At 38.5% G+C, this 21,875-nt stretch overlaps 1 protein-coding gene across 1 annotated transcript in view; it reads right to left on the minus strand.

The window, feature by feature from the left end:
- LOC148759136 (uncharacterized) overlaps positions 1 to 21,875 on the minus strand; it is a 116,304-nt gene that overhangs the window by 21,065 nt on the left and 73,364 nt on the right. Inside the window, exons 9-15 of the mRNA XM_088793015.1 lie at positions 20,473 to 20,506; positions 17,923 to 17,995; positions 12,829 to 12,868; positions 9,890 to 9,983; positions 6,120 to 6,190; positions 2,472 to 3,203; positions 947 to 1,099 (exon numbers count right to left, since the gene is read on the minus strand). Of these exons, the coding sequence (XP_088649141.1) occupies positions 9,949 to 9,983; positions 12,829 to 12,868; positions 17,923 to 17,995; positions 20,473 to 20,506 (182 nt within the window). The 3' untranslated portion in view covers positions 947 to 1,099; positions 2,472 to 3,203; positions 6,120 to 6,190; positions 9,890 to 9,948. The remainder of the gene's footprint in view (positions 1 to 946; positions 1,100 to 2,471; positions 3,204 to 6,119; positions 6,191 to 9,889; positions 9,984 to 12,828; positions 12,869 to 17,922; positions 17,996 to 20,472; positions 20,507 to 21,875) is intronic.

Consider the following 21,875-nt stretch of genomic DNA (forward strand, 5'->3'; position numbering starts at 1 on the left):
GTTGGGCCCTGGAAACGTGATATTAAGTGAAAGAAGCGAGACATAGAGGAACTCAGATTGTGTGATTTACATGAAATATCGGAATAGGCAAATCTTTAAATACAGAAAGTAGATTGGTGGTTGTCTGGGGCCACGGGACATGGGAAGCTGGGGGTGACAGCTCAGTGATGCGGGGCTTCTTTTGGGGGTGATGGAAATGTTCTATAATTGACTGTGGTGATAGTTGCACGACTCTCTGAATCTCTGCATGAGATTCTGAATCGTACATTTTAAATGGGCGAATTATGTAATATGTGAATTACGGCCTGATAAAGTCAGTTTTTTGTTGTTTTTTTAATCCAATAGTGGATGTAGATCTCGTCTATTGTGGGTGTGCAGGCCTCAATGATCTACACATTCCCATACTTTTACAATATTTTAAAATGGAAAGAAAATTAAGGAAATGCTGACTTTGTTGGTTTGTATCATGACCTTTCTGTACAAGTTAGCCTGATATCCATGAAATATATACAGATTCTATAACCATTCACAAATGTGGCAATAATAAGATAATTTTCCGTATTGTTCTATTAAACATTGTCCTCTGATTGTAAATGGCTGCCTCATCATGGTAATGGAAGTATCACTACAAAATACTGTTTGGTAGAAAAAAAAGTCTGTCGACTTCTATGAGGAATGCTGCATATTTCTCAACTTTCTCAAGTATATACATTATAAGAAAAAATATACAATAATAATAAACTAATACAAATAAATAAAATAATACACAAAGCAGAATGAAAGCCAGAGTTTAAGGAGTAAGTGCATTATAAAGACCATAAAACTATAATAAATTAATTGCAATGAAAATACAAAAGACGCCGCCGTTGAAAATCAGGATCCTAAAACACTTTATATATTTAATCAGCTAGAGCTTAACTGTTGACATGTTAGGTTTCATACATACCTGTCTTCTCATTTGTTCTGATGTCGTCATTACATCCTGTCTCTCAGCTTCTGGATTCATGCGATCATGTGCTATAACTTCCAGTGAAGGCTCTGGCAGAGATTGTTCGTTTAGGTTGTCAGCTAGCTCTTGTTGCAGTTGTGTCCCAACCACCTAGGAAGATGTTTCTGTTACTGATTTTATATTCACGTGATACTAAATTACGTTGATAAGCTGTAAGTCTAACGTGTTAATATAACACATAACGTGAAAGAGATCACCGCATGCATCAATGCACCTTCTTTTCCTCTCACGGACAGTCTGCTGTTTACTGAATCCGCGAGGAGACACAGAAGGTGTTATCCCCAATCACCGTTAGGTTATTTGAACAACCGATTCAGCCCCACTGCCGTGCTCCCCTGATGAGTCTGCAGAGCTTTACAGTCTACTGACGTCTCGAAGGGAAATGGGTGCGTCGGTGGCACTCGTGGTAGCACATTCTACATTGTGGAAAGTGTGCCCCTTTTTTATCTCAGGCTGAGATTGACTTCAGAGGTCCTCACATATGCAGTCCTCTGCTCACATCCTTCCTAGAGATTCCTATGTCTTAGAAGAAAACAACCGCCTTTCGACGGCCTTCAGGGTCCCATGGAACCTGGCCTCGACCTCCCCGCCGGTTACACGTGAATCCTGCCACCCCTCACTCGTCAGAAAATGGAGATCCAATGCCAAATTAATAAACCACAGACAGCTACAATTCTTTCTTTTTGAATTGGACAAACCTATGTCCAAATGATAGTAATTGGGCCTTCTGATCAGAAATATGAATAAATCATTTGAAAAAGCATTCAAAGAAAAAGAAATGTAGCAGTGGGAAGATTAAATCACATATACTTTCGCTAAAACTCAGCACAGTTGTCCCAAATTGTGATTTAATGAAAATGTATCTTCCTGTAAAGAGTTGAGCGATCATAAGAGTACATTATTTGAAAAGGAAATATTTCCATATGTAAATCAAATTGACATGACTATCAACCAGATTATAACAACTTAAATGTATAGGATGCTACTGAAGGAAAGAAGCAATATATTGAGGGACAGCGTCTACACTTTGGGTCATCTGGGAAATCTAGGATTAACTGTCTAGGTGATGCACTGAATGGAACCTGAATCTCCAAAAACTTTGGAGACAGGAGCCTATCTATTGATCTGCTTCACAATGGTATTAGACTGTGGTGACAGAAATATTCAATTATTATTTTACCAGGACAAGACTAAATTGATAATATCAATCTATATGTATTAACAAATTCTGCTTTGGAATTTTAAGGGCAACACAATGTCTTTCCTCAAAGTGAAGCACCTCGCAGGTCTAATTTTTATTTGCTGGATACAATGTATGCTTTTAAGCTGCGACAGCAAATACCTTTGTAATATACATAGTTTTAACATTCAACGACATTCAACATTTCCCCATCGTCAAAGATCTGAACATTGCCTTTTCTTGCAGGAAATTTGAAAACTATGTATCTCTGTGGACACTTACTTCTCTTCCTGCTTCAGGGTTTCCGAGCCGATGCAGCCTTGCAATGACGTCAGTGCAGCGACTGATTACCTCCTTATTGCGCTCCTCCAACGCACGGTCTAGTTTCTCAGACTGAGTTTGACATAATTTTACCATATCCTGAAGCTGGTTTTGGATAGTCATTGCTCTCTTGTCATTCATAGCTTCTCTAAGAACATCTCTTATGTGGTGGAACTCAGTTTCTAGGCTACTGAATTTACTTTCAATGTTAGAAAGTCGTTGAGAAAGAATCTCATTGTTATGTTTGAGGTGAGACATATCGAAATTCAGTTTGTCCCGTAAACCAAACAGTTCCTTTCTTGCTCTCTGGACAAAAAGCTGTATGTATCTTTCGGATTCTTGACGCTGCTCAAAAGCTTGGATAGCAGTAGCCAGTTCAGAACGGTAGGATTCAACTTTTGTTTCCAGTCTTTCTCTGTTTTGTTTTTCACTCCTCAGTTCGAAGGTTAGTCTTTTATTCTCAGCTGTCAGAACATTCAGCTGTCGATGATATTCAAACATTGTTTCCCTTAGCGTTTCCTCATTTAGTTTTATTGTGTCTTGAAGATGGTCAGTCTTTCCTTTTACAACTGCCATGTCCTCAAAATACTTTTTTTCCATTTCCTGATGCTTATTTTTAGCTGTGTCTAGTTCCAGTCTTAATATGGCAATTTCACGCATCAGATCTTTTTGTTTTTCATGACTCTCAGAAACCTAAGTAAAAGAAAAAAGACTTGTAGCTAGCTCTCAATGAAATGACATATCGTGATAGCCTCTCAAATTACAGAAGAACCTATATGTTTGTACAATGAAAAGCTTGCAATAAATGGATATCCCACTGATTGCAATAAATGGGTATCCCAAATCTCCAACTTTATACAAGCATAAATTTCCCAACGTTCAAAAATTTAATATAAGATGCTGAATCCATGAAAGTGAAAAACAGAATTTTCAAATCCAAAGAGAATTTTAAGAGTCTCAGATTTGGAAAAGATACACAATGAGAAGGCATAAATGGTTAAGAAATCGACACGCACTTTAAAATAGAGTTTACAGTTTGAGAATATAGTAAATCCACAGTAAAAGTAGAAACTCTGCATATGTTCGGATACATTAAATTTCCTAAAGTTCTTTTTTCTGAGACTATTCCATAGATATTCTAATTTCCCAATATTTTCATAGTCAGTTATGAAAATTACATCTCGTAATGACTGATAAATCCAGGCATTACACTAAGTTGTTATATACATGGATGAACTCAGTATCTGTCACAATCTGACACAGAGAGATGGAAAAGATCAGCACGTTCAGGATTTTCCCCAGGACTTCAGACTCTACAACACTGTTCTCGCACCAAACCCAGTGTTTCCCCTTGTGTTAATACATAAATTGAAGGGGTCTTAGAAATTCACGAGGTTATTTGCTGCTCAGTAACTTTGATTTCCTCTTCATAATGTTTAAAGTAGTTATAAATATGACATAGGGGGAAACATACTGACCTATTAGACTGGGAATAAAATTCTCATCAGTAAATTATCATGGGATATATCCTGGCATATCATCTGCTTCGGAAGTTCATTGTACTGAAATAGGATGCTACTGGGAGCAAATTGTGACTTTTCTCAGAAGGAGGAGAATGAATGCAAAATATGGTCTCCGGCCTGGCTACACATTAGCATCAGTGGAAGTGAAAACTAATCTCTGTATTAATACAGCAAGGGGATAAAATCACTGCCGAACACTGGAACACCTATTGATAATAGCAATAGTTTTGAGATTACAGAAAGCTCGTAGATTCTTACAAAAATTATTGAAAGCCTTCTGTATGGCTGAGACCACTGTGAATGTCACTACTTTCTGTTGGACATAAATGGATTTGAATCAAGAACATCATTTACTGCAACGGACCAAAAATGTCCCTGCACATAGAACACACACACACACACACACACACACACAAAACACTCTCTCACACACAAATGCACTCTTATACACATGTACACACACACATTCTTATACACCCACACACTCTCACACACACACAAACATTCTTATACACACACATACAGACACACACACACAACACTCTCTCACACACAAATGCACTCTTATACACACGCACACACACACATTCTTATACACCCACACACTCTCACACACACACAAACATTCTTATACACACAGACACACACACATAGACCCACAAACACACACATACATATGCTTTTAAAATCGTGAAGATTTCCCATATGTACTGTGTTGGTTCTAAAAAACATACGCACACAAATACACATGTGTTTGAAAATGACTAAACAAAATATCTCAGAATTATTTTCTTAACATCTATTTCTTTCTCCTTTTGTTTGCAAAAGTTGTTAGTCAGAATTGCGTCTTGCAACATTCTGTCATTCTGCTCTCGAGAACGTCTCCTCTGAGTGTCATTTTGCTCCAGTGCCACCTAGCGAATCCAGTATGAACCAAGTAAAATTAGAATATAATCAAAATTTAATTGCTAAACTTCTTAATCGATGTTTACTTACTCCCAAATTCATGGACTACAACTAGGAAGTGGCAGATAAAGTGCCTCAGTCGAAAGTGAGAGAAAAACATGAGCCTGCCAATCTAATTCTGTCCCTCTTTGAACTAAACAATTCGTTAGATGTTAAATCCACCCAAAAATGAATTAGTAGATGATTGTTAATGTTACAGAGGCTTCCTCCCTTAAAATATTTCACCCCACTGTATCTTTATTAGTGAGTACCTACAGGGAACCTAACAACTTTTTTAAAGCTTAATACCTGGAGAAGAGGCAAACTTTAAGTTATTAGGAGCCAAAATCATTCACATGAAACAGAAAGAGAAGCAAATTCATAAACAATAATTCAAAGTATATACTGTGAATGGGTTATGCATTCATAGAGTTACCTGTTGCATCCTGTTCCAATTGATTCTAATACCCACTGAGGTGAGCAGATAGCAACAATGAGTAACCCTGACTCATTTCCTACACCAAAATGAAAGGAACTCGAAAGTGAATGCTTGTACCCTAACCCAGAAGGTCTCATCGTGCAGGGTGTGATTCTCTTAATAGGCAGGTGAGTTGATCTCATGACCCCGTCCTCTCCCTCAATGTAGACTCGGAAGTCAATGACACAGAGGTCCCAAGGCAGAGTCCATCTCTAACCCCGGCCTTAGTGAGTAGCCATACAAAACTCCAAATTTTGAACCACTGAGAATGATGACTCCTTTCACATGAGTCCGACTCGGTGGTCAGCATTTGTACAGTGTCCATAACTTCAACTGTTTAATCGTCTGATTCAAGGGTCGATGGTACCTTCTTTATCAGGTAAGAAAGTTATAACAATGAAGAGGCAAACAATATTCAGGACTTTTGTTTTGTGTTTTGCTTTTTGCCTCAATTCCAGGAATCAAATTGATTTACAAGTAGCTATAGATTCTAACAATATTTCAAGTTTCGTAAGCAGTGCAAATGTGATGAAAATAATATTCCATTATGACCTCTTGACTCTGAAAAGGCTACCTTGAAAGTGAACTTCAATGGACTATGTTACACTATTGATGCATAAAAATGACATTATACTAGAAATTTAAAAGAAAATTTTCACGTACATGACAGTGGTTATTTTCACGTCCATCAAGCCTCACTTGTTCTTTCTCTGATTCCGTGCTTAAGTGTATCTCTGTGGAGAAATCTATATATTAGTTAAAATGAACTACTCAGGACACTGTGATACAAACTGTAGTCTCTATAAAAACAGAAAATAACATGGTATCAATTGAGAGTTAAGCTTAGTCTTTCACTGAACACTGACTGAAAAATACTTCCGATTATCTAAAACCGCAACAAACTATTTGGGAAATCACTGATGTCAAAAAGTTGAAGGCATACAAACATGGCAAAATCCACTCACGAATTCATTCACCCAACTTCAACGAAAAAGCAGTCAGACACAAAACACATTTTATAAATACGGGAAGACAGATCAAGTCGCAGTGTACTCTGTTCTCTACCCCCTCAGAGTACCTTTTCCACAACACCCTAAGATTCAACTGCAACATCTTTCACGGTTTCCAGAATCTGTGTTACTGTTTATGCCTTTATCGGTGTACACTTTTCCTCATACCTGAAATGCTGTCCTCTACTATTCTGACAAAGTCCCTTTTGTCTTTGAGGATTCAGCACTGGGCTTTAAGGAAGAACAGAGGTAAGAGGGGACAGGCTACGTGTTCACAGCTGCGAAGGAAGTACAATGCAGCATATTCTCAGCGATCCCCTTACGACCGAAAAAGTCACCTCTGAAGTACATAAAGCCATAGAAAATCCAAGCAATACTTCAGTATTTGGTTTCAGAAGGTGCTTTTTCAGTAACACCGAATAGAGTTATGACTAATTCTTGGGAATTAATGCAGGGCTATAAAACTAAAGTTAAGAAACCACATTTCATCTCAATAGACAATCTTTCGACCTCTTCCTACGTTTCCCATCTGGTTCAATCATTCTACACATAATCCTGCTGCCCACTCCCCAGTGTCCGCTCAATGTTACTCTGAAGGAAATCATGCTGTCAACGCATTCTGATTCTTATTTACATCAGTGTTGCTGTGGTTACAGCAAGACTGCAAATGTCTTGCTGAAAGGTATTCCGTTTGGACGTCTGTTGAATAAATGGGGTGAACATTAAGTAGGTGTTGCCACAAAATGATTTTTGGTAAGTCAGAAAACAATGGTGAAGCTGCACAGAGGTGGCGTAGGGTTGAACTCTTTCTGTTTCTTTATTATGTTCTTTGCTCTCTCTGTTTTCTGGTAGCTGCGATTCACACGAGTCACAGAACCTAGAACATCCTAACAGAAACATACCTCCAATTGGAATCTCAATAATTCTTTCTGTCTTTTTTTTTTTTTTTTTCAATTCTTAATGGTAAAAAAGGATCCTAAGACCCCAAAGTTTTCAAAGATGGTGTGTATCAAATATTCATTCTGATTAATTTCTCCGGGCAGTTTAAATAATCAAACACACCATAAGCTCGTCTGCCCACACACACACACACACACACAGAGTCTGCTAATCAGAACATCAAGTCAGCCTAAGATCATTGGTGTAACACACTAAGATGACATAAATTGAAAACATACATTGACATGTTAGCAATTGGGGGTTTCCTTTAGGGAAACGTCAACATTCAAATGAGCATTTTAGAATACTGGAAAAAAGTTCGTGTATGATAATAAAATTCTGGGAACCCCTATTAAATACATGAATTCCAAACTGGGAAATTTAGAGTGTCAAAAAAAAAGGAGAAATGTGTGCTTAGTTAAAAGGCACATTTTTTAAATCTCTTTTTCTTATTCTTGGAAATATCTTTTTGTTTCAAAAAGGGTACCAACAATGACATCTCTATTATTTATGTCAAATCAATCAATTACATTTGAAAAATAAAAAAAAAGGAATGAGGAAGAAGAAGACTGTGACCATGTAAAAGATAACATCTTTTATCTGAAGAATGGATCAATGGGAAAGCTGAGGATAGAATGCCACAGAATATCTTGACTGCAATACATCAGAAACATTGATACCATCACGCTACAAGTATTTATCATGGTCTTCAATTTGACCTGTAATTGAACAAGCACACAGTTGTGTTAAGAGTTCTGTTGAATGCATAATTCATTTGAAAAGGACAAAGTGTTATGAATCCATCAGCTGGGATATACAATTATAGAATAGAAGTTCATAAAAATATTCACTTCTTTCCAAACCTATGGGGGCTACTAGTGTGCCTACACTTCTTGTATCATCTGCTTTACAGCCATCGAAAAGTTTCTCGATCTGCTCATGCAAAAAGGTGTATCAAACTTCTCCAAGAAACGATGTAGGATGAGTTTTCAATATGAAATATGATATTGAAAGAGGAAAAATTAATTCAACAACACAGAAATATTAGATATCAAAAAACTTCTACATTTCAAAATCGGTGTAACATTTACTGAAAACAAAAATCTTAACCCTTAGGGAATGAAATCTCTAATTTCTTTTTTTTCCAATCTTAGTTTTCCTTTGGTATCTCATGCTAGACTTTAAAGGAGTTTTATGAAACAGCCATTTTATCAAAGAATTAACTCCTAAAAAACAACAGCCATGTGCTCTATTCAAACTCATCTCGTTGGAATAACAAATACCAGAGTAACCTATGTATCTTGGCTGCCTGAGAATCCTGAGGAGATAAAAGAGTGGCTACAGTTTATCCCATTCCAGCACTTCCTCCTGCTTCCAGGATTCTCTGGAGCAGCAATGATCTCACCTTCTGTTTCAGAGCAAATACACTGAAGCCATCCAAATGAGGTCTCTCACATTGCCTCATCGACTCCAAAATTACCTAGATGAAGCCATTTTCATTCTTTCTGTGGATTATCCCCACAACTTTTTCTTTCCTCTCTGTTTAGTGCTAGTATCTTACAGCTATCACTTCTTTTTCTTCTTTTTCTTGCTTCCCTTTGGTCGTAAACAAGGTCAGAAAAACACACGCAAAATAATGCTGTTCCTCGATCCTGTTATGTCTTCAAGTATCCGATGCCTCCTCTTCCAGAATTCTCTAAAGAGAAGTCAGCCCCCTCTCTGCACAGAGCATGGTCTGTGGACCAGCACCTTGGTGCCCCCTCATTCCTTGTGAGACATGCGGATACAAGACCTGCTGCTATCATTTCCCCCGAAATGCAACTGCATTCAGAGTCATGGACTTTCTCATGGACATCTGGTCAGGTTATTGCCGCCCTGAATAGCCCATAACTGATCCTGCTCTCTGCTTCATTCCAATGCTCTTATTTTGCTCTATAGGACACTACCCTATGAAGTAATAGTATTTTATATGGCATTAAGTTATATACATTTACAGCTGGCCACATAGACTTAAGTTGATCGATGGTGGATAAATAGAGTTCTACGTGGCCACGTATCTCAATCCGCAAACTCGTCCCTACGAGAAGAAAAGCTTGGACACGTTTTGGTACTGGAAGCTCACTTTCTATTCTTCCCATATTTCAAAAATTCTGCTCTTCCTTTTTCTAAACAATTATTTACTAGCTTATGCTAGTAATTTCTGCCTTTGTCCTTCTTCAGTCCTCTTTTATTCTTTTCCTTTCTTTATTTCCTGACTCTCGTGACGGAATATCTTGAAATGGAACAAATAATTGAGCTCCTGTGGTTGCACTCCCGTTTGAATCTGTTGCCGATAACTGAGCACTATACAACTTTTGTCCTTTTCACTTAATTTTCCTCAGTAGGCGTCTAATAGGTGATGTCCTTTGGCTATTAGACTATATCATATTCATGTTTCAAGTCAACAATCAGGTGAATGACTTTATTCCACAATTCAGGTCTTACCTTCGACTTGTGTAGGAAGGACATATTTTCCTCTTTGATGGTCAGCGAACAGGAAAGAATCAATATACTTCTTTGGATGTCTTCCAGGAATACTCTGTTAAAATTTATATCCATCATGAGTTGTATAATGATGTCTAATCCATCCTAAGAACATATCTGAATTCCCCCCTTTAAAAGGAATTAGACTGAACGATAAGACAAGCATGTCTTATAAACCAAACCATCTAAAAGAAAAGCCTGGAGACGATGTCTAGACCGGACTCCTCTTTCGTCTTCATTTGGCTCCTGTCTGACTCAAAAGTGCACATGGAACCAGAGCAAAGGCTCTCACAGACACAACACTGCTGTCTACGCTCACTTCACCAAGGAACTAACTTCAAACCCCGAAATCTACTTTGCATTCCCACCAGCATGGTAGGACACTTTGAAAATAAGTATGTGCACAAAAACGTTAAGAAGTGCACTTAATCCAAGTTTTAAATATTTCAACTGACAGAACTGCTTTAGTGCAAAAATAAGATGGCTGACATGATAAGAAACGTTGGTGTACATCACGTTGCGGATAAACAGAACTATTTTGAACTTACTTCATTTTGGTAAACAAGGGCTTGGAAAAAGCAAACTATTATTTGATAAAATGTTTTGATAGGAAAAGTGGTTGAATGAAATGGCAAGGAAGTCAGAAAAATATTCCTTTAAAAACTATCTTTAAATAATAGCCAAAACTTTTCCGTAGTTATGAACTCTTCAGAAATATTACAGTTTAAGTTTCCATTAGGGGAAAAAATAAGAATATATGTTTAGTAACCATCTAAAATGGGCCAGGCACTAATCATGCACATTGTATTCCTCTTCTACACAAAACAACAGATATAAAGATGGTTTCATGATGGTTACCACACTGCCTGCTTCCTGGCCTTTCTCAGACATCAGAGTAAATGACGAGCAGTGCGATCCACTGTTGTCTCTGTCCAGCAGGTTTTGCTTCTAGACCTTCACACGACTGGCTACTTTTCATGCTTCACTTGGCAGCTCTGTCACACTCAGAGAGGACTTTTCTGACCACTTAAATTCAACTCCCACTCCCATTCCTACTGTAACCCCCCCCCCCCCCCTTATTCTCTACCTAACATTCGCCATTTTCTTTATGGGAAGATTGCGTTGTGTACTTGTTTTTCTGGACCTACCACGACAGCTTAACCCCCTCAACGTCTACACTCAGTGCCAAACTGCCCGGCACACAGTTGGTATCCAATAATAGACATTTGCTTCAAGAAGGCCTCACGCCCCAAACCACTACAGACCTTTGGGACATGGCCAGTCACAGTCTCCTGAACCTTAACACCCCCAAATTAGAAATCCACATGTCCCTTGTAACTTTCCCGTTCTGTTCTTGTCACCACTGCCATTCCTTGTCCTTCAGGTTACGGAAAGTGTCCCGATATTAATAAGTCACTACAAGCCACTGTGATCACTGTGTCTTATATTTCCACAGCACCCTTTACAGTTTACAAAGTGTTTGCACTTTTGCTATCACATCTGTTCATTACACATACCTGAAAGGTAGGTGTGACTACCATCGTATGAATCAGATCACCGACATGGGCAGGTTAAAAAGTTTTCCAAGATCCCATAGTTAGTGGGTGACCAATCCAGGATGCTAACACGTTCCCAGGCTTCAAATAAACTGCTTGTATCGTTAGGCACCAGACGCATATATCAAAATCACTCCCTTCCTATCTCTTTTCACAGCTTTCACCTCAGATTTGCTCATCATTACTTTGTACTTATATTACCACAGGTTGGTTGGCAGAAAGTTACCCAATGCCTGCTCTTTTAACTGAACAAGACTGCGTGGAAGGAGCGAGTAAATGCTTTCACAGACACAATACTGATGTACGTGCACATTAAACCAGCGCTCAGCCAAAGTGCTCTTAGTAGAATCCTGTCTACTTATTACTATGCACCATGTTCTTCCTGCCCTGGAAAAGCTCCTTGCAGATCTACCTGACAATACAAATATAATAAGACTTTGAAGTACCACGCATTATCTTGTCACGTTCCCAGTTATAAAACAACTACACTCCAAACGCTTTCGTTCTGAATCTCATTAGGACATTTACACACCCACAAAAACCACGATCAGATATCTGGCCATAGGTCGACTTGGAACAATTCTTGAGTTTCGGGGAAAGTTAACTTCAGAACCCCAACTGATTCCTTATGACCTTGAAGGCTTCGGTGTTTTGTATTGTACTACACGGCCTTCTTTCAGGGAACCTTGCAGTTAGCAGAATTGTGCTAGGCAGTCTTATTATATTCAGCACATAGCTCTTGTATTAATAATAGGTTAAACCATGAGAAAACAATTTGTATGGGGAAATGCAGAGGTGACGAAGTACAGTCAAAGCCTACCTCCTATGTGTCCACATCACTGAATGCTGATATTTAAGTAATAACGGTAATAAAAATAATAATGAAAGATAGTACCTCAGAATCCCCGGGTGATTTTACATCTTCTTCTTCTCCTAATCCTAATGCTGACATGTGGACTATAAAATGCAGTCACAGAAACATTAATGTGAATATTTATTACTATGCATTTTAAATACACATTCAAGTCTATCTCCATTCTTGAATATCAGATAAAAGCCATAGTAGAGAAGAATTACAGAGGGTTGATATATTTGTAAGAAGAAATGTTGGTAGTAGTTGTGATACATTTGAAGAAACTTAGCAACAACAAAAGTACTTAATAGAAATGAATATCACATTTGGAACTACACAGGCTATATTTTTTTCTACCAACATTGAAGCTATTAAAAATTCATAGGTAGTCATTAAAATACCACTTCTATTATTTTGGTGAACTCCATCAACGTGAGTCAAATTATCGTTTTTGGTGTGCTCTTGTGGAGCACTTTCAACAATATCCATACCATTTTCTTTTTTTCTGATTGCCGGTTTTGTTGGTTTGTCCTATAAACACAAAACAAAACAAAAACCCAACTTAACAACACAGCATATTCATTTACTTGCTCATTAACTCACTCATTCCATCAGTTTTCAAGACCACAAACATTAACCGTATTCATCAAATCATAGGCGCCAACTGCAGAGAAGCTGAAAATATAAATACCAGAAGTTGTCCTAATTCTAGTCTGGGTAGAGGTACATGAGAACCATTAGAAAAGTATCACTGGCTGTTTGGACACTTGAACTGAATAAAGTAGAGTAAGTGCAGCTCAGGAGGTGCTGCAAAGCTGGGCTGCACCTTGAAAGTTATGCTAAGTACAGAGGGAAGGCGAGAGAAGGGATTCTAGAAAGGACAGCAGGAACAAAAACATGAGGTATGAGTCAATATAGGAAGGGAGGGCACCAAAGGAACGAGGTAAACCGGAACCACTGAGAATGGGATGGAGAGATAAAACTGCAAGATCAGAACCAAGCCAAAGAAGGCAAGTGTCAGGTAGCACATGAATTTTACCCTCATGTAATGGACAGCCATTCATCAAGCAGAGTTGCTGCATCATTGGAAATATATTTTAGGACAGTGACTCCAGCTGCAATTTAAACGGAAACATAAGGGATGCAATGCTACAAAAGAGTCCTTCAAAATTAAATGTGAGAAAGTGAATTACGGTAGTAATTCCTAAAAAATGGCAGGCACGTAGAAAATATGAAAGTTGGTGAGTCACTGGATGTGGTGATTCCAGGGAGAGCTGGGGTCCAGGATTTTTCTTGCTTTGGTATTTCAATGGTGCTATCTGCTAGGTTGGGGAAAACAGATGACAGAGTAGACTAGAGACAGTCAGGAAAAAAGGAAGTTTCGGGGCATGAGTTCACTTTGCGACATATCAAATTTGAGCCAGCCAGGGGACTTAGAAGGAAAATCTGGATAGATACATTTAAGTAGAAATAGATGACTTTACTCAGAAAAAGCGTATGATTTAAGGAGATAGATGTTTATAAAACATACTCAGCTGATATCATTCAATAATGTAAAGCCTACACAGATCTTGTGAAACTTTAAAAATAAAACAAGAGCAGACGTATAGAAACGTGGGATTCAATTCTTCAATTACATATTTCAAAACCTAAAATATAAAATACCCTTCTATGGATATATGTAACTTCTTATTTCTGGGATATTATCATAATAAACATTTTAAGTTTAATGAAAAAAATTGTCAATCACCAATTCATGATGCTACTAGAAGACAACTATTTAAAAATAATTTGTAAAAGATAAGTTTAAAATAGAAGAGAAATTCTTTCGTGATTCCAGAATCACAAGTCATTTTGAAGCACTGCTATATGTATGAAAGATATATAAAACCCGTTTTAAAATTCACATGGTTTCTTTATTTCCCTGAGAACAAACAGTACAGTAGAAGTCTAATTACCTATCTACTGCATATAACATGGTAGTTAAATACTGCAGGGAAAATCTAGTGTAAATACAGTAATAAAACGAGGATTATCCAAGTTGAAGATTTAAAAGTCTTCAAATACATCAACGATTGTCATGCAGGACTGAAAGAAGAAAGGGACTAAGAAATCAAGTGACCAGGATGTCTGAGTTTGAGATATGAAAGAATTTTCAACTTAGCTTTAACAACTATGGACACCAAAGTTAATAAAGTTTCTTAAGAATAATATGAAATGAACCGATTGCTGAAGAGGATTTAAAAAGTGAAAAAAATCATCTCGGAGAGAATGTTGTATACTCTGGTGGTAATAAGGTGGCTGAATGGATAAGAAAACAAGACCCATATATATATGACATCGAATTAAAAAGTTTTGCACAGCAAAGGAAACCTTCAACAAAATGAAAACACAACCAAATGAATAGAAGATATTTGCAAATAATACATCTAATAAAGGGTTAATATCCAAAATATATAAGGAACTCAAAAAACGTAACACCAAAAACACAACAATGAATTAAAAAACGGGAAGAGAACCTGAATGGATTTTTCTCCAAAGAAGTCACACTGGTGGCCAAGAGACGTAACGAAAAGATGTTCAATGATACTTATCATGAGAGCAATGCAAATTAAAAACGCAATGAGCTATCACTTCACACAGTCAGAATAGCCATCATCAATACATCAACAGACAAGTGTTGGTGAAGAGGTGAAGAAAAGGGATCCCTCGTGTGGTGTTGGTGAGACTGCAAATCAGTGCAGCTGCAATGGAAAACAATACGGAGGTCCCTCAAAAATTGAAAACTAGAGCTACCACGAGACCCAGCATTCCTGCATCCAGGTATTTCTCCAAAGAAATCCAAAACATTAATTCGAGAAGATACTTGAAGCCATAGGTTTGTTGAGCATTATTAGCAATAGTCAAGATACGGAAGTAAGCTAAGTGTCCATTGAGAAATATTGGATAAAGAAGAGTGGTACCTATACGCGGTCTCACAAGCAAGTGTGTGAACTTCCCACCTAGCTCTTACATAGGCAGCACTGTACAAACAGCTCGATAAGGTTTCATAACCTTGGTATATCAGTGTCTCACAGCTCTAGTTGTGTCGATGGGGTGGAATCTTGCTGAGTGGTGTTCATCTTTGTTGTTGTGTGATTTTGCGTGCTGTCGCGAGAATGTCTGAGGTTGAATTAGAACAATGAACACATATTCAATTTCTTGTTAAACGTGGCAAGAGTTGAAGTGAAATCTGGTACATTTTAGTCCAAGTTCATGGGAATAATGCCATGAAGAAAAAGACTGTCCGCATGGATTAAACGTTTTACTGAGGGGACAGAATGCACCATGATGAAGACAGGTCAGGGTGGCCAGTAACAAGCAGAACTGATGAAAACATTGCAAAAATTCATTCATTGAATTGTGCGTGAGAATCATGGGCTGATTGTGACTTTTTATTTCTGTACCAAACTAAACATTGATACAGACACAGGTAGGAAAATCTGAACTGAAAATCTTGGCACGAGAAAGGTGTGTGCAAAAATATTCCTGAAGTAGCTCACTGATGAACAAAAGCAAAGAGAGTGAAGTTTGCCAACACCTTTTAGGGAGGCAAGACGATGTCTTGGGCCATGTTGTCACTGATGATGAAACATGGGTGTACCAACACAACCCTGAAACAAAGCGTCAAAGTGCACATTGGATGTCAGCCAATGCACCATGACCAAAATTTCCGTCACCCAAATCAACAGTCTAAACGAGTTCCTAACCTTTTCTGATATCAGAGGGATTATTCATTACGAATCTGTACAACTGGACAAACAGTGAACCAAGTTTATTATCTGGAAGTGCAGAAAAGGCTGCATGAAACAGTTAGATAAAAACGACCTGAATTTTTTGAGAACGATTCATGGCTCTTGCATCACGACAATGCACCATCTGACACGATACTGTGTCTGAGGGAGATTTTAGCCAGTAAACAAATAAATGTTTTGCAATACCCTCCCTACTCACCTGATGTGGCCCCTAGTGATTTCTTTCTTTAGCCAAAGACAAAGAAAATATTGACAGGTAGACATTTTCATGACATTCATTACATCAAGGCTAATATGTCAACAGCTCTGATGGCCATTCCAGAAAGAGTTCTACAATTGCTTCGAAGGGTGAACTAGGCGCTGCCTTAGTGCATGGCTTTGAAGGTGACAATAGTGATATTCATCAATGAAATACGCAGCATTTATTCAAGGATGAGTTCGCGGACTTAACTGTCGAGCGTCTTATACACTAAAATATTACTTGGACATTTAAAAATAGTTGAAATCTTACCACTGGCAACAACATGGGTAGACCTAGCTGGTATTATTCTAAGTCACATAAGTCACACAGAGAAAGACAAATACCACATGATTTCACTTATTTGTGGAATCTAAAACACAATAAATGAACAAAGAAAAGAGAAAAAAATTCATGAATACAGAAAACAAACTGATCACGGCCTGCTGTGAGGGCTTTTGGGGGGCTGGGTGGAAAAGTTAAAAGGATTAAGATTCCAAATAGGCAGTTACAAAAAGTCATGAGGCTGAGAAGTACTGCAAACATAGTCTAGTCAATAATATTGTAATAACTACGTATGGGGCCCGGGGGACCACACTGATAGGGGATCACTTTGTAAGGTATATAAATGACTGACCTCTACGGTGTACACCTGAAGCTAATATAATACTGAATGTCAACAGAAACGGAAATAAAAAAAATTAAAAACAACAAGAAAAAATTTCTGAAATCTGACATTTTACCATACGGTTATTAAGAATCACTGCTTCTAGAATCATCATTTTAGGCAGAACATGTACTTTTCCATCGGATGAAGACATTTAAATATATTCATAATGCAATGATTTAGCATACAGTGGAATCCCTTTTAATATGGGTTTTGAGATAAAGAAATTCAGTTCTACTTTCCGCAATTTCCACTATTATTTTAATCTAAATGATGGACCCAGCACACGTGCAACTAATATAAAATAATATCAAATGTTAAATGAATGTAACTGAAGAACTAGTAACAAGAAAGAAACAAGAAAACATCTCCTCCTCACAACTATATGATACCAAAATAAAAAGTGTAAAAAAAGAAACCTATATAAGATATGCTATGCAGTTTTAAAACTGCAAGGCTTCAGAAAGATTTCAGGACTATTACAATAAGTAACTGGATCCATTAAAGATTTCATTTAGGCAAGTGTATAAAACTCACGCTGGTGTAAATAAATGTCGCATTAAGAATCTTTCCCTTTCATCAGATATCATATCTCCTCTGCTGTGAGAAACCTCCCAATATAATTGTCCTATCACAGTGTATTTCCCAGCCCATTCTGGTTTTTCGTCCCCATCTTCAGTACTTAGAAGGGTTTAAACAAACAAACAAACAAACAAACAAACAAAAAACACCTCAACTGGTCCTATCTTATAAACTGGTTTACTCCACCAATTTCTAATACAAACATAAAACAATGATAGGTGGACCCCTACTAAACTGTAAGAGAAAGTACTACACAAAACCAAATGCAGAGTAAGGAACTTAATTTCACACAGGTGCACTTTACCTTGGGCTCAACATTGAAGTCTTTATCCTGTGGTGTAGACCGTGAACCATCAATGCCAGGTTTGCAGGGAAGACTGCGGGGTAAAGATACACAAGAAAAATAAGTGAGTTCCTTCCTTTACAAAAGCAACAACAACAAAAACGGTGTGGTAGATCAGCTATCTGCGTATCAAATGAAGGGCCTTGATATAATTAAAATTTGGCCTGTTTGAAAACAGTTTTCCGTGCTCTATTTCTGCCTCCAACTCTCCCAACCTATGAAAGAGTGTGAAGATACACACTCTAAGTTTCCACAGCAAACAGTCACAGCGAATGTATTGGCAAAGCCTGAGATTACTTTGTGTTCACCAGAAGTCCTGAAAATCCAATTAATGACTGACATAACTTTTGTAACCTGAACTGCGAGGAATCTGATGACCTAAATCGTGGTGGAAAGATACGCTGGCACTTCTCCAGTGTCTGCCCCGCTTCAGAGACTCATCTGTGTCACTCAGAAATGGCAGTCTTGGTTCTTTAACATGGAAAGCACTGACTAAGACGACCCCATTCTTTCCTTTCATCCTAAAACAATACAGTGAGTTCCCTGAAATGTTTGCAAGTTATAAGCACAAAAGTCAAAGAACAAATGTGTATGTTGTTAGCCTTCCCACTCCCAGCTCTCTCATCCTCAGGGCTCCCTGGCAACCTCCAACCTTGAAATCTGCAGCCTATGAAGGCGCAGACTCCTGAAACAAGGACGGCCTCAAACGACCCACTATTTCCTTGCTCCTGGGAAGCAAGCTAAACGGAGTCTCGGTCATCCACTCCCAATGCAGGCATGTTACCAACTCCCCATCTCCATCACTGATCTGACAGTCAGTCCTTCCTCTGCCCAACCCTCCATGCACATGGGAAGGACATGAGGGAGTTGGGAAAAGCGGTGGAGGTGACGAGACACCTGCCTTGGGCCACAGATCTCTGCAGTTCCGCAATCTCTCCAGTAACCTAGGGCTGGAAAGGATCTAAGGCTCCTTTGTAAGCTGGGGTGCAGGTAGGTGGTACCACATTCCTGCTTGCTCTAAAGAGAACCGTTCCAGTGGCCCAAATTATTTTAATATTTCAGATAGAAACTTTGAATTTTCTAGTTTCCCCAAATGAAAAAGCAGCAACCTGAGCAGTACGCCCTTGGAAGCCTTATTTTTATCTACTTTTCTACACAACTGCCAACATCCTGTGTCAATCTTATTTTGATTTGTGTTAACTTGTCACCAAGCCCACTCTTCTGATCCCTTTGGCCTGATCGGATCTGTGATCTCTGCTCTAAAACCCGTTTTTCTATTGCGAACCACTGGTGTCTTGAAACTTGGATTCTCCTGCTAATTCCATTCTGATCAGCTTCCAGTGCGTTCATTAGACCTTTCTATTAGCAAAACAATCGCCAACAGGATGATAAAGTAGGAAATGTATGGGCTTAGGAATCTGAATTTAAAGCTCATTTCCATCACTCACTTAGACTCAAATAAGTCACTTTAATCTCTTTGAGTTACAAACCCTCCATGTGAACAACCACTTGACCAAAACGTTAATCACAGCATAAATTACCAGAGGGTGTTTTAAATAATTAACTCCTAACCTTCCTTAAACCCCTGCAATTCTAGATGCTTTTGCTTCTACCAAATAATGGATGACTTAGCTGGCAGAAATGGAAAAAATAACACAAGAGAAACTCCAAAAAAAACCAGAAAAGAAATTAAAAAATCAAGAAAACTCATGGAAGAAGAAGAAAGACTTTAGGGAACAAAGGAAAACAACTTGATAGAACCAGGTAAAGGAACCACCCTGAAGGGAAACCCAGACTGGGAAGTCTGTTAGTTGAGATATCAATTAAAAATATCCTCTAATTTGATGCTGAATTTCATTAACCCAACATGGCCTACACATAGGTACTTTTCACTTACGGAAAAGTAATTCATCTCCAGAAGGGTAGATGGCATTACACCCCAAACCACCTGACTGACCAGGTCTTGCTCATGTAAAGCCTGTAGTTCTGTGGCCACAGCTAGCTCACTTTTTGCTAAATTCTGATGCTGAAAACCAGGTTCTCATTACTGCTAACACTGTCCACTATCTGAAGACAAATGCTTGGACTAACCGGGTTTCTTAGGAAAAACTCTAAATCAGCGTTAACATATAACTAAATTGGACTCTCTGAGCTCCTCTGACCTGCATCTGAATCCTGACTCCAGAGCTGCCCAGGAACTTCTCAGGACAGGCTGAGGGACAGGAGAATGGCTTTGGGAGCCACGCAGGCTAAGGTCACAGCACAGGTCAGCCATTTGCTAACTAGGGAACCATGGGTCAATTAATCAACCTCCCGGAATCACAATGTCTAATTCATAAAAAGGAGCCGGAACAGCACAGCCACTTTGCAAAGCTATTGTGTTGACAAATGAGCTAACAACTGGTAAGTAGATAAGACAGGGCCTGGCCCAGAGCAGGACACTCAATAACTGTTCGGTTCTCTGCAGTCCCTTAGTGAACACGCCATTTTTAGAAATCCATAAAATCTTACCTGCTTGCGGGATCTTTCTTAGAACACTCGTCCACTATTAAAGAAAACAATTAAAATACATTTAAATCCACACTAGAAAAATGCAGAACTTTAACTTATCAGACTGATACTGTGATAAAACAGATTTCTGGAGACTATAGTAGAGTGCATATTAATGATACTATTGGTAGGAAATTAATATATTATGAATTTTTACTTCTCTTAGATATACATAACATATATGTGAGTAAAATCAAATCAAATAAAAAATAAACGGCGTGTATCAAAATTTCATACCTACAAGTCAAGTCCCGTTTTCAATGATTATGAAACTAACCAACACCCATCAGATTGAGAGACAATGGTATCATCGGTAGAATCAGTATCATAAACTGACAATGTGAAAAGGACATTGCATGATTTTCCTCATTCCATCATGACACGCAGTTACAGCAATGTACACTTATTTTGCTGTTACACAGTACAACGTTTCCATCTCTTCAGCCAAGAGTGTTCACTTTGGGATGAAACACCCTCTCATTAGGAAGCTGGGTCGGTGGGCACTGTACTTTGCAGCAACGCACAACACAGGAAACAGACTCTTTCTGTTGTATCTCCAATTGCAAGATAATAGAAAAGACTCTGTGACTCCAGTGTTATCAGTACACCCCCTGCTACCGTTTCCTTCCAGGGTAGAGAGTCTGCCTGGACCCACTGCAGTCACCACTGCTGGCTCCCTGCCCACTGGCCATTCCTTAGTCTTCATTCTCGCTGAATAAGCACGACTCTGTGTGGATATGTACTGTCCCACTACACAGAGAAGGTGGCCTCTGCTCAGCTCCAGAAAGAAAATGATTGTACTAAGCTAATCACAGTCACTGGTTTACCACTAAGTGTTGTAGGAATGAGCATGTGACGTACTCCACCTGTAAATGTTATGGGGGGGTCCAATGCGAGCCTCTCAGTTTTCACCCTAATTAAAGAAACACAGAGCTCAACCTCACTAACCATCAAAGAAACGCAAAGCAAAACACAGTGACATAGGACCTCATAGCTGTCAGATGGCTATGATCAAGTTGACAAGAAATAACAAATGTTGGCGCGGAAACAGAGAAAAGAAATTTTTGTGCACTGTTTGTGGGATTGTAAATTGGTACAGGCACTGTGGATAACAGTATAAAGATTCCTCAAAAAAATTGAAAAAACAACTGCCATGAGATCCAGCAATTCCACCTCTGGGTATTTATCCACAGAAAACAAAACCACGAGTTTGAAAGGAAGTGTGCACCCCTATCTTTACTGCAAGATTATTTGCAATAGCAAAGATATGGAAGCAACACAGGTGTCCTTCCATGCGTGAATGGATAAACAGGATGTGTGTGTGTGTGTGTGTGTGTGTACATTTATATAAAGTATTACTCATC

Source organism: Rhinolophus sinicus, chromosome 1, assembly GCF_057876585.1.
Source record: "Rhinolophus sinicus isolate RSI-liver-muscle chromosome 1, RSI-T2T, whole genome shotgun sequence".
In the NCBI taxonomy this organism is placed as follows: domain Eukaryota; kingdom Metazoa; phylum Chordata; class Mammalia; order Chiroptera; family Rhinolophidae; genus Rhinolophus; species Rhinolophus sinicus.